The 16,151-nt window shown below is 42.6% G+C and overlaps 1 protein-coding gene across 2 annotated transcripts in view; it reads left to right on the top strand.

Moving 5' to 3' along the window:
* The first annotated feature begins 3,680 nt into the window (after positions 1-3,680).
* Positions 3,681-16,151, top strand: part of dpysl2b (dihydropyrimidinase like 2b) — a 44,655-nt gene continuing 32,184 nt past the window's right edge. Inside the window, exons 1-2 of one of the 2 annotated variants that reach the window (XM_072658172.1) lie at positions 3,681-4,059; positions 5,179-5,441. In XM_072658172.1, coding sequence (XP_072514273.1) covers positions 5,238-5,441 — 204 coding nt within the window. In that variant the 5' untranslated portion in view covers positions 3,681-4,059; positions 5,179-5,237. Of the gene's footprint in view, positions 4,060-5,178; positions 5,442-12,992; positions 13,284-16,151 lie in introns of those variants that run through there. The other variant, XM_072658174.1, reaches the window with a different exon arrangement.

The raw sequence follows: 16,151 nt of genomic DNA, 5'->3' as shown, positions 1-16,151 counted from the left end.
CTCTCTGGCAGAGACCTCAGCATCAGTCTGAGGATCCAGCTACAGCCTGTGATAATAGAGCAGCATCCAGCTGTACCTCCAAACCCCACCCCTATAGCTCCACCTCGCTGGGCCACTGTGGTCAATAGTGGTCCACCACCGCCCAAGTAGTGTCTGGTCAGCAGTGGTCCTCCGGTGGTCTGTATTTACAGATGGCGAGGGCTCTCTAAGGTAGATGTTTCTGATAAACTGGCCACCACAGTGTCGATCACACCACTCAGTCAAAGCCCTGCACTCAGAAGGCAACGCAAAGACAATGAGGGCTCAAGGGCGAATCTGATGAGTCAGCAGTCTGACGGTTCCTGCGTTTTCCCGGCGCAGAGTGTATGACAAGCTTGCAGGATGATTTCCAGCAGAAACATCCATCACTTATATGTGAGACCTCTTGGCTGCACACACCCGGATGAGCTGACTGTGCTGGAAAAGGCATTAGCTCCTGTTAGCACTCTGCTGATCCCCCTGATCCCTGTACGAGAAGCCAGGTCTTCGCTTCGGAGTCTGATGTTTATGCACATATAAACACCCCATGAAAACCTCTGTCTTTTTGATTATATGTAAACATCTGGATGTCTGATCTACATCTGATCTACATCTGATCAATAACTCACACAACTGAAGAAATGCCTTCAAACATGGAATTAATAGAAATGCGGATGCCGGAGCCGGGAATGGCGCTGCATCCGAGTCGATCACGCTCCAGTTCAGCGATCTGATAATTCCACACAATTTCTAAAAGCAGTTCGCTAAAGACGTCAGAGTTTCACAGTCTGTTACAGATGTTTTATAGCAAATCTGACCAAAAGACGTCCCACTTCTTATGTCCCAGGTTAGCATTGTGCCAGGTTAGCATTGTTAGGGGATTGAACCAAAATATGTCCCACTTTTTATGTCCCAGTTTAGCATTGTTAGTAATACCAGTAACACATTGTCCTGTAGAGAAAACCACAGGATGAGTAAAGAAGTCTGGAAATGTAATCCTGGAATGTCCTCACAGGACCTACAGGTAGCTCTCGCTCCACAGCTGGTATCAAAGGACAGCGTCTCCCATCAGAAAATGATGTGATGTGAGTTTGTGATTGTGAGTTTGTGATTGTGAGTCTGTGAGTTTGTGATTGTGAGTCTGTGAGTTTGTGATTGTGAGTGAGTTTGTGATTGTGAGTTTGTGATTGTGAGAGTGTTTGTGATTGTGAGTTTGTGATTGTGAGTTTGTGAGAATGAGTTTGTGAGTTTGTGATTGTGAGAGTGAGTTTGTGATTGTGAGTTTGTGAGTTTGTGATTGTGAGTTTGTGAGTGTGAGTTTGTGAGTTTGTGATTGTGAGTTTGTGAGTTTATGATTGTGAGTTTGTGATTGTGAGTTTGTGAGTTTGGGATTGTGAGTTTGTGATTGTGAGTTTGTGATTGTGAGTTTGTGAGTTTGTGATTGTGAGTTTGTGAGAGTGAGTTTGTGAGTTTGTGATTGTATGTGATTGTGAGTTTGTGAGTTTGTGATTGTGAGTTTGAGTTTGTGATTGTGAGTTTGTGATTGTGAGAGTGAGTTTGTGAGTTTGTGATTGTGAGAGTGAGTTTGTGATTGTGAGTTTGTGATTGTGAGTTTGTGATTGTGAGAGTGAGTTTGTGATTGTGAGTTTGTGAGAGTGAGTTTGTGAGTTTGTGATTGTATGTGATTGTGAGTTTGTGATTGTGAGTTTGTGAGTTTGTGATTGTGAGTTTGTGATTGTGAGAGTGAGTTTGTGAGTTTGTGATTGTGAGAGTGAGTTTGTGATTGTGAGTTTGTGATTGTGAGTTTGTGATTGTGAGAGTGAGTTTGTGATTGTGAGTTTGTGAGTTTGTGATTGTGAGAGTGAGTTTGTGATTGTGAGTTTGTGAGAGTGAGTTTGTGATTGTGAGTTTGTGATTGTGAGTTTGTAATTGTGAGTTTGTGAGTTTGTGATTGTGAGTTTGTGATTGTGAGAGTGAGTTTGTGATTGTGAGTTTGTGATTGTGTGTTTGTGAGTTTATGAGTGTGAGTTTGTGAGTTTATGATTGTGAGTTTGTGATTGTAAGTTTGTGAGTTTATGATTGTGAGTTTGTGAGTTTATGAGTGTGAGTTTGTGATTGTGAGTTTGTGATTGTGAGTATGTGATTGTGAGTTTGTGAGTTTGTGATTGTGAGTTTGTGATTGTGAGTTTGTGAGTTTGTGATTGTGAGTTTGTGATTGTGAGAGTGAGTTTGTGATTGTGAGTTTGTGAGTTTGTGATTGTGTGTTTGTGAGTTTATGAGTGTGAGTTTGTGAGTTTATGATTGTGAGTTTGTGATTGTAAGTTTGTGAGTTTATGATTGTGAGTTTGTGAGTTTATGAGTGTGAGTTTGTGATTGTGAGTTTGTGATTGTGAGTATGTGATTGTGAGTTTGTGAGTTTGTGATTGTGAGTTTGTGATTGTGAGTTTGTGAGTTTGTGATTGTATGTTTGTGAGTTTATGAGTGTGAGTTTGTGAGTTTATGATTGTGAGTTTGTGATTGTAAGTTTGTGAGTTTATGATTGTGAGTTTGTGAGTTTATGAGTGTGAGTTTGTGATTGTAAGTTTGTGATTGTGAGTTTGTGAGTTTGTGATTGTGGGTTTGTGAGTGTGAGTTTGTGAGTTTGTGATTGTGGGTTTGTGATTGTGAGTTTGTGAGTGTGAGTTTGTGAGTTTGTGATTGTGGGTTTGTGATTGTGAGTTTGTGAGTGTGAGTTTGTGAGTTTGTGATTGTGGGTTTGTGAGTGTGAGTTTGTGAGTTTGTGATTGTGGGTTTGTGAGTGTGAGTTTAACGGGCGGTGGGCAAGGAGGAGACCCTTACTGTCAAAGCAGCCTGAGGACAAGACTCAAGACTCCAGGGCTCACTGACTGCAGAAATGATCAGACCTAGGCATCCTATCAGAGGAGAGAGGGCAGGGAGGGGTGTGGCCTGTGCAACAGACACACCCACAGCTATCAGCCTGGGTTTCTTTATTCCTCCTGCTGTCCAGATCAACAGCTTCACAGCTGAAGAACCCCAGCTAGCATGCTCATGTAGGGAGCTTACATGGGTGGAACGTGGGTTCTGGGTGGGCATGGGTTCTGGGTGGGCATGGGTTCTGGGTGGAACGTGGGTTCTGGGTGGAACGTGGGTTTTGGGTGGGTTGTTACTGGGCCCCATTGGTTCAGCCCACCTTTATCTTACATGGGTTGCATCAAGGCCCTGTGTGCAGTGTACAACCCAGATGGGGGCCATGTTTCACCCCTCCTGGTCCCATCACTGACCCTGGTGGGCATCCATATGTGGGACCAACGTGGAGGGGCCCAATACCGGCCCCACAAGGACATGTTATCTGGGAACATTGCACAGCACTGTAGATGTACAGGTTATTAATGAGCTCCCCTATTATTATTATTATTATTATTATTATTAATAATATTATGATTGTTATTATTAGCATTATTATTATTATCAATATTATTATTAATAATAATAATTTTATGATTGTTATTATTGGCATTATTATTATTATTATTGTTATTATTATTAATAATATTAGCATTATTATTATTAATATTAGGGCTGTGTGTAAAATGTATTTTCAAGTAAACTCTGTGAACCCTCGTGCAACAGACTGCAGTAGGCGCGCGCGCGGTGCTGAAGGGACAGCGCCTGCCTGGTCAGGGCGTGGCCACGAGAGCAACGAAGCTCGTGCATCTCAGCTGGAGGTGGAGGAGTGTGTGTGTGTGTGTGTGCTCGGAGAGTTTTAGCGCTCGAGCTGCATCCCGTGGGTGTTGGTGAGGCTTGTGCACCCTAAATCCCTGCACTTCTGCAGGAGACCCAGCTCGAGAGCCACGTCGAGACTTCACGCGCCGACTCCAGAGGGTTAATGGACCCTTAGATATGGATTCATTGCTATTGTGAGCGTCTCGCACCGCGTCACTTCCGGCCAAGCCCCGCTGCCCCGAGCACGGTTCAGCCGCCTCCAGCTCCTCCTCATCTTCATCACTCTCCTCATCCTCGCTCCCGCGGCTCCTGTGCACGGTAACGCGCTCCTCTCTCTGCTCGTTTCAGTCGGTGTGCTTCAGTCTGCAGTCTGCAGTCTGCTCTGGGCGCGTGCTTCATTCGTTCTGCTGCTCAGCTGATGCTGAGGTGGTGTAGAGCTCGCGCGAGTGTAATTTGCACAGGGTGGGCTGCAGAATAGGGGCTTCGGTGGCGACCAGCAGAGAAACCATCAGCAGCGCCCAGAGCAGCTTTACACCCACCAGCAACACAGAGACCAGAGAGAGCACGAGCTTAGAGCTGATTCTGTGCTACTGCGATTAATATGTAGTTGAGGATGATGATGATGATGATGATGATGATGATTAATCAGTGAAGGTCTTAGTAGATTGTGCTTACTGTGAATTTTAGTTTGACTCCTGGCCTTTATTTATTTATTTATTTATTTATTTATTAATATAATTGTTGTTGTTATTATTATTAATCATTAAATGTCTTAAAAAAGTCTTAGTTATTGTAGTTTATATTATTTGTAATTATTTAGGTTATTATTATTATTATTATTGTTGTTATTATTAATATTAATAATAATATTAGTCATAGGAAGTCTTGTCAACTGTAAATTCTGCTCCAAGTCTTAGTTATTATTATTATTATTATTATTATTATTATAACAATAATAATAGTATTAACTTGTGTGTTGTGTGTAAGTGCACAATTAGATGTTATCTTACATACAATTTTGACTAATAATAATAATAATAATAATTATTATTATTATTATATATAATATACATTACTATTTATTATTATTATTGTTATTATTATTATTATTATATTGCTGCACCTGTTATTTTTTTATTACACAAGTAGTACATTTCCTTTTTATCTTCACTGTTAAGAAAGAAATTATGATGTTATTATTATTATTATTATTATTAAGTTATTTTTTATTTTTACTATTATTATTAATAATGATTTATTTTTTATTATTATTATTATTATTATTATTATTATATTGCTGCACCTGTTATTTTTTTATTACACAAGTAGTACATTTCCTTTTTATCTTCACTGTAAAGAAAGAAATTATGATGATTTTATTATTATTATTATTATTATTATTATTATGGAAACTGTGGATTCTGTTTTGCCCCTCAGTCTGGTTCTGGTTCAGTCTGCTGCAGTAGTCCCTCTGTCACCACCTGTTGGCCTTCACCATGTCCCTGTCCTCTGGAGTTGCGTCCAGTCCCGGTTCTGGCCGGTTCTGTGGTCTGCTGTGTCCGCTGCAGTCTGAGTCGGAGCAAAGTGTGCGGCCGGCCGACTCTGGGCGGGTCATCGAGCGGCAGAGAGATGCTCAGGGCCGCAGGGTGGAGATCAGAAGGAGCGCCGGCAAGGAGCTGCTGCAGAACATCAATGATACGGTGAGGAGGAGGAGGAGGAGGAGGGAGAGGAAGGGCAGGGGCAGAGGGGTTAAACGACTGTCTGTCTAACCATACATCAGTGTATTTATCCATCTGCCCATCTGTCTATCTATCTACAATACATGTCCAAAAGTTTGTGGACACCCCTCATAATGGATGCATTCAGCTACTTTAAGTTGCACCCAATTCTGACGTGCGGACGTGCAAATGCCCCCACATCTTGTCTAGACCCTGTAGAGAAGTAACAGCAATAGAATAGGACTCTCTGGAGCAGATAAGCATGAACCTATTGGCACCATGCTGCCTAATGCCAGGCGTGGGCTAGAGGGGGGTATAAAGCCCCCCAGCATTGAGGAGCTGTGGAGCAGTGGAAGAACTGTGTTCTCAGGAATGATGGCTGGGGCTCCATCCAGTACTTTTGAATAGGGGGGAGTTTGGAATGATGAGGTGGGGTGGTGATCACTATCCAACATCCTGTCTTCACTAAGGCACTTGTCGCTGAATGCAATCAAATCTGCACAGCAATGTTCGCTCCAAAATCTAGCAGAAAGCCTTCTTCTTCTTCCCTGGACAGAAGAGTTAGACGGTTATTCCGACAGAAGCAGGAATAGGAAGAAGCAATGAACGAGCAGGTGTCCCAATACTTTTGTCCATATAGTGTAGCTGTCTCTGTGTTTGCCCATGACTCTCTCTCTCTCTCTCTCTCATATATAAGCTGTGGAATCTCTAGATTGAATGTATGGATTATGTGGCATCTCTACCACTGCAAACCAGCCAGCAGAGCAGCTCACCATCACTCCCAGAGTCCGGTGGTGTCCGGTGGTCCTCTCCAGACCTCTGGAAAGTCTCTGCTTAATAAGACAAATGATTCCATTATTAATGGATGCAATTTAGGGTAAAAGCTGTGCACCGAGGCAGGAGGTGAGTCAGTGTAAAGGCAGCCTTAAGGGGAAATCTAATATAATCACATTCATTAAAACTGGTGCAGTGTAGTGGTCGCACTGCTCTACTACAGTACTGCTGCAGTGCTTGTGCAGATCACACGGCTTGTGGTTGTTAAACCTGCCATTCTTGCATAGTTGCTAACCTGGACACGCCCTGTTGAAAGCTCCCAGGCTTGTACTGATTTTCATTCCCTCCAAAGACTTGCTAAGAATGCAGCAAGGCCTCAGTGTCTAGGATGCGGTAACCATAGTTACACGGCCAGCGCAGTGGCGGTGACTGATGGCGGTCTGTAGACTCGTGGTGGAATTGCGGAGGAGTGATTCAGGAGAACCTGCCTTTTTACCTTCCTTCCGCATTCAAAAAGACCCCAGTGCAGGAAAGCTGCACAGTATGACGTAATATGAGGACGTGAACATGGCAATACTGGCTGCTGTTAACTCCTTAAACCCTGGAGCTAAGCTCACTTTTCAGCTCTGCTCCCTCTTAACTGCATCACTCTCATAATGATAAGTTTCATAGACCCTACAATTGAGCCGTGTGGGACTCCACAACATATGCACAACTGCAGAACAACAAACCTAGGGTTCAAAAGGTTAACACTGCCTGCCTAATATTGTGTAGGTTCCCCTTGTGCTGCCAAAACAGCTCTGATGCTTCCAGATATGGACTCCATAAGAGTCCTCTGGTATCTGGCAGCAAGATGTTGGCATCCATGAGCATCAATGAGTCTTGGGATCCCATTACCTTGTTGCAGGTCCACCGGTTGTCCTTCCGTGGAGCACTTTTGGTAGGTACTGAGCACTGCATACCAGGAACACCCACCCTTCAAGACCTGTCTGATGTTTTAGAGATGTTCTGACCCAGTTCTCTAGAACATCACAGTTTGGGCCAGATGTTGAATGTTGGCTGGGATTCAAAGTGACAAATTCATTTAAAAGTAATATTGAGTTGACATCAAGCTCCAACGTTAGACAGATGTTGAATGTTGGTTGGGATTCAAAATGACAAATTAATCAAAAAATCAACCTTGGGTTGACATCTTACTCCAACGTTAGACAGATGTTGAATGTTGGTTGAAAATTAAAGCCACAAAATTGTCAAAAAGCAACATTGGCTTGACATCAGGCTCCAACGTTCAACAGATGTTGAATGTTGGTTGGGATTTAAAGTGACAAATTCATTAAAAAGCAACATTGGGTTGACATCAAGCACCAATATTAGACAGATGTTGAATGTTGGTTTTAAATCAAAGTCACATTTAAAAAAAAAAAACAACATTGGTCAAATCAGGCACCAAGGTTAGACAGATGTTGAATGTTGGCTGAGATTTAAAGTGACAAATTGGTCAAAAAGCAACATTGGGTTGACCTCAAGCTCCAACGTTAGACAGATGTTGAATGTTGGTTGGGATTCAAAATGACAAATTAATCAAAAAATCAACCTTGGGTTGACATCTTATTCCAACGTTAGACAGATGTTAAATGTTGGTTGGAAATCAAAGCCACAAAATTGTCAAAAAGCAACATTGGCTTGACATCAGGCTCCAACATTCAACAGATGTTGAATGTTGACTGGGATTTAAAGTGACAAATTCATTAAAAAGCAACATTGGGTTGACATCAAGCACCAATGTTAGACAGATGTTGAATGTTGGCTAGGATTCAAAGTGACAAATTAATCAAAAAGTCAACATTGGTTTGACATCATACTCCAACGTTATACAGATGTTGAATGTTGGCTGGGATTTAAAATGACAAATTAATCAAAAAATCAAACTTGGGTTGACATTTTACTCCAACGTTAGACAGATGTTGAATGTTGGTTGGAAATCAAAATCACAAATTTGTCAAAAACCAACACTAGGTTGACATCAAGGTCCAACGTTAGACAGATGTTGAATGTTGTCTGGGATTCAAAGTGACATTCATCAAAAAGTAACATTGGGTTGACATCAAGCTCCAACATTAAACAGACGTTTACATTTGGTCAGAAATCAGTGTCACATATTCGACAAAAAACAACATTGGTTTGACATCAAGCTCCAATGTTAGACAGACGTTGAATGTTGGCTGGGATTCAAAGTGAAAATTCATCAAAAAGAAACATTGGGTTGACATCAAGCTTCAACATTTAACATCAAGCTTAACATCAGACGTTAATTTTGGTCACTTAACACCATGACTAAAATCTTCAGTGTTAGAATTTCACGTTATGTTGACGTTAACATTGTAAAGTTTAGCAGATGTTGGGTTTTAGTCACCATACCTGACCGCTAAATGTTAGTATTTTACATCAGTATGACGTTGGCATGTGACGTTTGGAAGACGTTGGATGGGCTGGTTGCTCGACATCACAACTTAAAATAAAAAAAATGACTATCAGCAGTCGTCACCATTCTACGTCAAATAGACAATGACATTAGACGTTGTCCTGATAGGTCTGGCCAGCTGGGTATACTCTACTCTTTACAGCCTATGAACCCCCTCTCCATCTGCAAACATGTCCAAACAGTGTCATGCTCCCGAATCTGAAGAGTAAATCATTTCTTTAGAGAAGACTGACATTATCCAGAGCTCTTATCACACCCTTGACCAACAGGAGGGTTGTGTCATTCTCCACAGTGATGGAGAACCGCTGCATTGCCACCCCCCAGCCCCCACCCTCACTGATGGCCTTCAATAAGAGGGCAAGATCAATACCATGCTGTTGAATGCTGCAGGATATAACCACAGAACAACCCGCCGAACTAAAGCCCTATAATGATTACAGGAACACGCCAGCACTTAACGACATCAGAGGAGAAGCTCTCTCTTTGGCTTCATAACGTTACGTTCAACAGCTGAAGTCACATATTTGAAGATCTATGATGCACACATTGCACAATTCTTCAGCCCTACTGGTGTGGAGCCCAGATCAATGGGACGAAGCACCAGGAGCATTTACATTTACCAAAGCCAAAACATCAGCCTGGAGAGAAACTAGCCTTTAAGATGGGTTGACAGTTTGATGAATCATCATAAAAGTGTCTGATATCAAATGTCTACTAAATATTTTATGTCTGATATTGTTGAGAAACAGCGTCAGTTAGTGAGTCGTAATTCACTGGTGCCTCAGATGCCATTTCTTAAGCAAGTCTTGTCAGATAATTATAATTATAATAATAATAATAATAATAATATGTTATGTATTATGGGACAGGGTGTTAGATAATATGGGACAGGATGTTTGGTATTATGGGACAGGTGGTTAGGTATTGTGGGACAGGGTGTTAGTATGGGACAGGGTGTTTGGTATTATGGGACAGGTTGTTAGTATGGGAGAGTGTGTTTGGTATTATGGGACAGGTGGTTGGGTATTGTGGGACAGGGTGTTAGGTATTATGGGACAGGTTGTTAGGTATTGTGGCACAGGGTGTTAGTATGGGACAGGGTGTTTGGTATTATGGGACAGGTTGTTAGGTATTATTGGGCAGGGTGTTAGGTATAATGGGACAGGTGGTTAGGTATTGTGGGACAGGGTGTTAGGTATAATGGGACAGGTGGTTAGGTATTGTGGGACAGGGTGTTAGTATGGGACAGGATGTTTGGTATTGTGGGACAGGTTATTGGGTATTGTGGAACAGAGTGTTAGGTATTGTGGGACAGGTTGTTAGGTATAATGGGACAGGTGGTTAGGTATTGTGGAACAGAGTGTTAGTATGGGACAGGGTGTTTGGTATTATGGGATAGGTTGTTAGGTATTATTGGACAGGGTGTTAGGTATTGTGGGACAGGTTGTTAGGTATTATGGGATAGAGTGTTAGGTATTATGGGATGGGGTGTTAGGTATTATGGTTATTGTGCTGGATATTATGGGACAGTGTGCTGAGTATTATGGGACAGTGTGCTGAGTATTATTGAACAGTGTGCTGGATATTATGGGACAGTGTGCTGAGTATTATGGGACAGGGTGCTGAGTATTATGGGACAGTGTGCTGAGTATTATTGGACAGTGTGCTGGGTATTATGGGACAGTGTGCTGGGTATTATGGGACAGGGTGTAAGGTAAAATGGTAATTGTGTTAGCTAATATAGGACAGTATTAAGTGTTGGGTATTATGGGCTTTAGGTGTAATTTCTAAAGCATGTCCTGTTAAAGCCCTGGGTTAGATTATTATTATTATTATTATTATTATTATTATTATTATTGAAATTCCTGACAAAGTTTGGGACAAGTAGGTAAATTAAAGCCCTATCTGAAGGATTTTTTGTTTTTTAACAGTAAATTGCAGAATCTGTGAGCAAAATACAGGTCACTCATTTATTATGCAGTTATAAATCCTTGTGACACATTCGAACGTTTATAGATTGGCTATAAAGGTTTAGTTATTGCCTTTAAGCTGAGTTTATATCAGTGGACAACAGTCCTCCAGCTGGAGATCCACCAGGTCAGGGTTCTTGATTCTGCAGGCTGCAGGATGACATGGTGTGGTATATGGTAGGGTACTGTGGCACTGTGTGTTAGGTAATATACCTATTGTGTTTTTTTTGGAACAGAGTGTAAGGTAATATGGCTATTGTGTTGGGTATTAAAAGACAATGTGTTGTGTATCATGGGACAGAGTGTTAGGTATTGTGGTTATTGTGCTAGGTATTCTGGGACAGTGTGTTTGGTATTATGGGACAGGGTGTTAAGTACAGTGTGTTAGGTAGTATGGGCCAGTATGCTAGGTATTATAAGTCAAAACATTAGATACAGTGTGTTGAGTAATCTGTATGTATAGGTTTTATGGCACAGTGTGCTGGGTATTGTGGGAAAGAGTGTTAGGTAATAAGGGGCAAGGTGTTATGTATTGTGGTTATTGTGCTAGGTATTATGGGACAATGTGTTTGGTATTATGGGACAGGGTGTTGGGTATTATGTGACAATGTGTTAGGTAATATGGGACAAGGTGTTAAGTATTATGAGGAAGTGTGTTAGAGACGGTATTATGAAGGTGTTGGGTCTTATGGAACAGTGTGTTAAGTACAGTGTGTTAGGTAGTATGGGCCAGTATGTTAGGTATTATAAGCCAACACATTAGATACAGTGTGTTGAGTAATCTGTATGTAAATTGTGGGCCAGAGTGTTAGGTAATAACAGGTATTTTGGTTATTGTGTTCGGTAATATTGGACAGGGTGTTAGTGTGTTGGATATTGTAGGACAGGGTGTTAGGTATTGGATATTGTAGGACAGGGTGTTAGGTGTTGGATATTGTAGGACAGGGTGTTAGGTGTTGGATATTACAGGACAGGGTGTTAGTGTGTTGGATATTATAGGACAGGGTGTTAGGTGTTGGATATTGTAGGACAGGGTGTTAGGTGTTGGATATTGTAGGACAGGGTGTTAGGTGTTGGATATTGTAGGACAGGGTGTTAGTGTGTTGGATATTGTAGGACAGGGTGTTAGGTGTTGGATATTGTAGGACAGGGTGTTAGGTGTTGGATATTGTAGGACAGGGTGTTAGGTGTTGGATATTGTAGGACAGGGTGTTAGGTGTTGGATATTGTAGGACAGGGTGTTAGTGTGTTGGATATTGTAGGACAGGGTGTTAGGTGTTGGATATTATAGGACAGGGTGTTAGGTGTTGGATATTGTAGGACAGGGTGTTAGTGTGTTGGATATTGTAGGACAGGGTGTTAGGTGTTGGATATTGTAGGACAGGGTGTTAGTGTGTTGGATATTATAGGACAGGGTGTTAGTGTGTTGGATATCGTAGGACAGGGTGTTAGTGTGTTGGATATTGTAGGACAGGGTGTTAGGTGTTGGATATCGTAGGACAGGGTGTTAGGTATTACAGTTATTGTGTTGACTATTACGGGACTGTGCACTAGGTAATATGGCTATTGTGTTAGGTATTATGAGAAAGTGTGTTAGAGACAGTGTGTTCAGTATTATGAGGGTGTTGAGTCTTACTGAACAGTGTGTTGCCTAATTGTGTATTTAGGCAATATGGGTTGTGTGTTGGGGATTATAGGTCAGTGTGTTAAGTACACTATATGGACAAAAGTATTGGGACACTTGCTCATTCATTGTTTCTTCCAAAATCAAGAGTATTAAAATAGTTTTTTCTTGCTTCTGTTGGAGTAACTGAAGGCTTTCTACCAGATTTTGGAGGAGCATTGCTGTGAGGATTTGATTGCATTCAGCGACAAGAGCGTTAGTGAGATCAGAATGTTGGGTGAACACCAGCCCCCCTCATCCCCAACTCCCTAACTCATCCCAAAAGTATTGGATGGAGCCCCATCCATGATTCCAGAGAAGTTCACAGTTCCTCCACTGCTCCACATCAGCTCAATGCTTGGGGGGGGGGGGGCTTTACACTCTACCCCTCTACTAGCCCACGCCTGGCATTAGGCAGCATGGTGCACGGTTGCAGCAATGGGTGCATTCATTTGATGAAGGGGTGTCCACAAACATTTGGACATGGGGGGTGGGGGGGAATGGTATAGGGTCCCGGTCCCCAGTGCAGTGTTAGATGACTCGGCAATGTTAGTGTTAAAGCGGCGGACATGCTCTCACACTGACCTTCCCACCCAGCCTGAGCAGGGAGCAGGGCGGGGCCGCGCGCATGCGCATCGAGCACCCTGCTCCGTGTCTGGGTCTGTCTGGGCGACTCCGTGCAGCAGCAGCAGCAGCAGCAGCAGAGGAGACCAGGGAGAGGAGAGGAGAGAAGACTGCACGAGCTCGTTTCTCTTTTAATCCGCCTTCAAACACTTTGATTTGGCCTCTTTCGCTCGTCTCGCGCTTTCCGTCCGGACTGCAGCCCCCGCGCCTCTTTGTCGTCCCGAACAAAGCCAGTGAGACCTCCAGGAAGCCTTTTAGCATCGGTGAAGATGTCTGGATATCAGGGCAAGAAGAACATCCCCCGTATAACTGTGAGTTTCTACGCGTACTGTCCTGCTTTGTAGCCAAATGCTGCCCACTGAGCTTTTACAGGGGGTTAGCTAGCTAGCCATATGATATATGGCTCGAGCAGCTTTGCTGCAGCGTGGGGTTGCATGGAGTTCATGCATTTGCTGCTGCTGCTGCTGCTGCTGCTTCTGCTGCATCCCAGTGTGAACGCTGTGCCACTAGATTGCTGCTAATGTCAGTTTAATTTTCTAATGTAATGGAAACAACATCAATTATTTTAGTCTCAACGTCATGTATTTGCTCAGGGTGGTCATTTGTGCCCACCCTCTTTGTTAAAAACGTGGTTGCAAGCACAGTGCAGCACAAATGCATTGGTTTGCAATGGCTTGCAATGGGTTTAATGGGTGGCAAAGCCTGAATAAGCCCAGTTTGCTCACTTTTATTATAGTTTTTGCTTGCATTTGGCTCTAGTCTTTGCTGAAATGTGGTTGCAAGCATAGTGCAGCAAAAATGCTGTGATTTTGCACTGGTTTGCATTGGGTTTAATGGGTGGTGTTGCCTGTATAAGCCCAGTTTGCTCACTGGTGCACTTCTGGGAAGCATTGGGAGCATTGATGCCATTCTGGGCTTCAATGAAAGAGGTCTGGAGGATGTGCAGGCTGAGATCATGGCAAACTGGGAGAGGTGCAGGGTTGGACTTGTGGAAAAATCTTTCATCGCTTTCCTTTTTTTTTTCCCCCTCCACTCTCATGGACGTACTCTGAGGAGCTGTAAAAGCAAGCCAGTTCAGAGCACTGTTATTTCCAGTTGGTTGGTTCCCTAGTGATGATCCCACCCCACCCAACTCCACCACGCCACCTAGAAAGCAGTTCTTCAGACCATACCTGCACAAACAGGTGTGTGCCCGTGACACATATTTCATCCCCCCTTGTAATCCACACTTGTGCGTTACGGGATCCAGCTCCAGATTCCTCACTGAAATGGAGTTGCGACTCGGCTGAGCCGGGTGGCTGGTGTGTGTCTTTGTGTCTTTACAAAAGGAGGTGGGCTTTGGCAGGCAGCTCCGCGGGGGTGGGCTTTGTGCCCCCCGCCCCGTGCTATGCTGAATAAGAATTGGCCCAGGATCCGTTCTCGGCCATTGTGTCACTCAACCCACGACCAGAGCCTAAAAAATCAGAAGCTGCAAAACCTCCACCTCCAAAACCTCCTAAACTAGTCATGTGACCTGGATTTATAGTATATATTTATATATAGGGCTTTATTTCTTCATTCAGATAGACTCCTCGATTCCTTCTCAGTGATTGGACAGCGATTAGTTGGCAGTTTGTATAATGAGAATGCATATTTTAAGGAGTCTCTCTACCTCAGTAATAAACAGAGCCTGATGGACACGCCCATTTATATACGCCTATGTTATTTATTTATATACTCCTGTGCTAATTACTCACACTCCTGTGATACATATTTTATAGTCTTTTATTATCAGGGCTTTTTTTTTTGTCATAATCTAAATATTTGGTATTATATTAGACTTTGCATTTGCATATCCATTTGCATATTCATGCCTTTTGTCCGCCTACCATTTAAACAGAGGTCCTGGTGAGTGGTGTGGTGACGAGCTGGCGATAGAGGGGCAAGTATGTGAGAGGGAGAGTAAGAGAGAGAGAGGAGGGGTGAGTGCGAGTGCGAGTGTGAGTGTGAGTGTGAGTGTGAGTGTGCCACACCCCATGTTACTCCGTACATCAGTCCCAGCTGCCTGCGTGCTGACAGCCTGCACTCCAAACACACCCACAGTATTTACACTGCTGCCACTGCACTACGGCCGCGCAGGTTCGGGACCGAGCACACACAGGCCGAACACATGTGCATGTGCAGGGGACGAATTAGTCATCTGTTTGACTTGTCTGTCCACGGCTAGACTGACAGGTTTCAAATTTGGCGCCATCGGCTGATCTGCTGTGGGCCAGAACACAAGGAGGGGCAGTCAGACGTGCTGATTAGACTTAACTGGGTAGAACACCTGCAGACAGACAGACAGATAGATAGACAGACAGATAAATAGACAGACATATAGATAAATAGATAGAATGACAGCCAGCCAGATAGATAGATAGACCGACGACACAGACAGATAGAAAAGTGGATAGATAGACAGACCGACAGATAAATAGACAGACCGACAGATAAATAGACAGACCGACAGATAAGTAGACAGACCGACAGATAAGTAGACAGACAGACAGATAAGTAGATAGACAGACAGACATATAGATAGACAGATAGATAAATAGACAGACAGATATATAGATAGACAGACAGATAAATAGGCAGACAGATATATAGATAGACAGACAGATAAATAGGCAGACAGATATATAGATAGACATGTAGACAAATAGACCGACAGATAAATAGACAGACCGACAGATAAATAGACAGACCGACAGATAAGTAGACAGACCGACAGATAAGTAGACAGACAGACAGATAAGTAGATAGACAGATAGATAAATAGACAGACAGATATATAGATAGATAGACAGATAAATAGACAGACAGATATATAGATAGACAGACAGATAAATAGGCAGACAGATATATAGATAGACATGTAGACAAATAGACAGACAGATAAATAGACAGACAGACATATAGATAAGTAGATAGACAGATATATAGATAGACAGACAGATAAATAGACAGACAGATATATAGATAGACATGTAGACAAATAGACAGACAGATATATAGATAGACAGACAGATACATAAACAGGCAGACAGATAAATAGACAGACAGACAGATACATAAACAGGCAGACAGATAAATAGACAGACAGACAAATAGATAGACAGACAGACAAATAGATAGACAGACAAATAGATAGACAG

Source organism: Salminus brasiliensis, chromosome 16 (assembly GCF_030463535.1).
Source record: "Salminus brasiliensis chromosome 16, fSalBra1.hap2, whole genome shotgun sequence".
Lineage (NCBI taxonomy): Eukaryota > Metazoa > Chordata > Actinopteri > Characiformes > Bryconidae > Salminus > Salminus brasiliensis.
The sequence above is the reverse complement of the archived record's forward strand: the minus strand, read 5'-3'. Positions and strand labels throughout refer to the sequence as shown.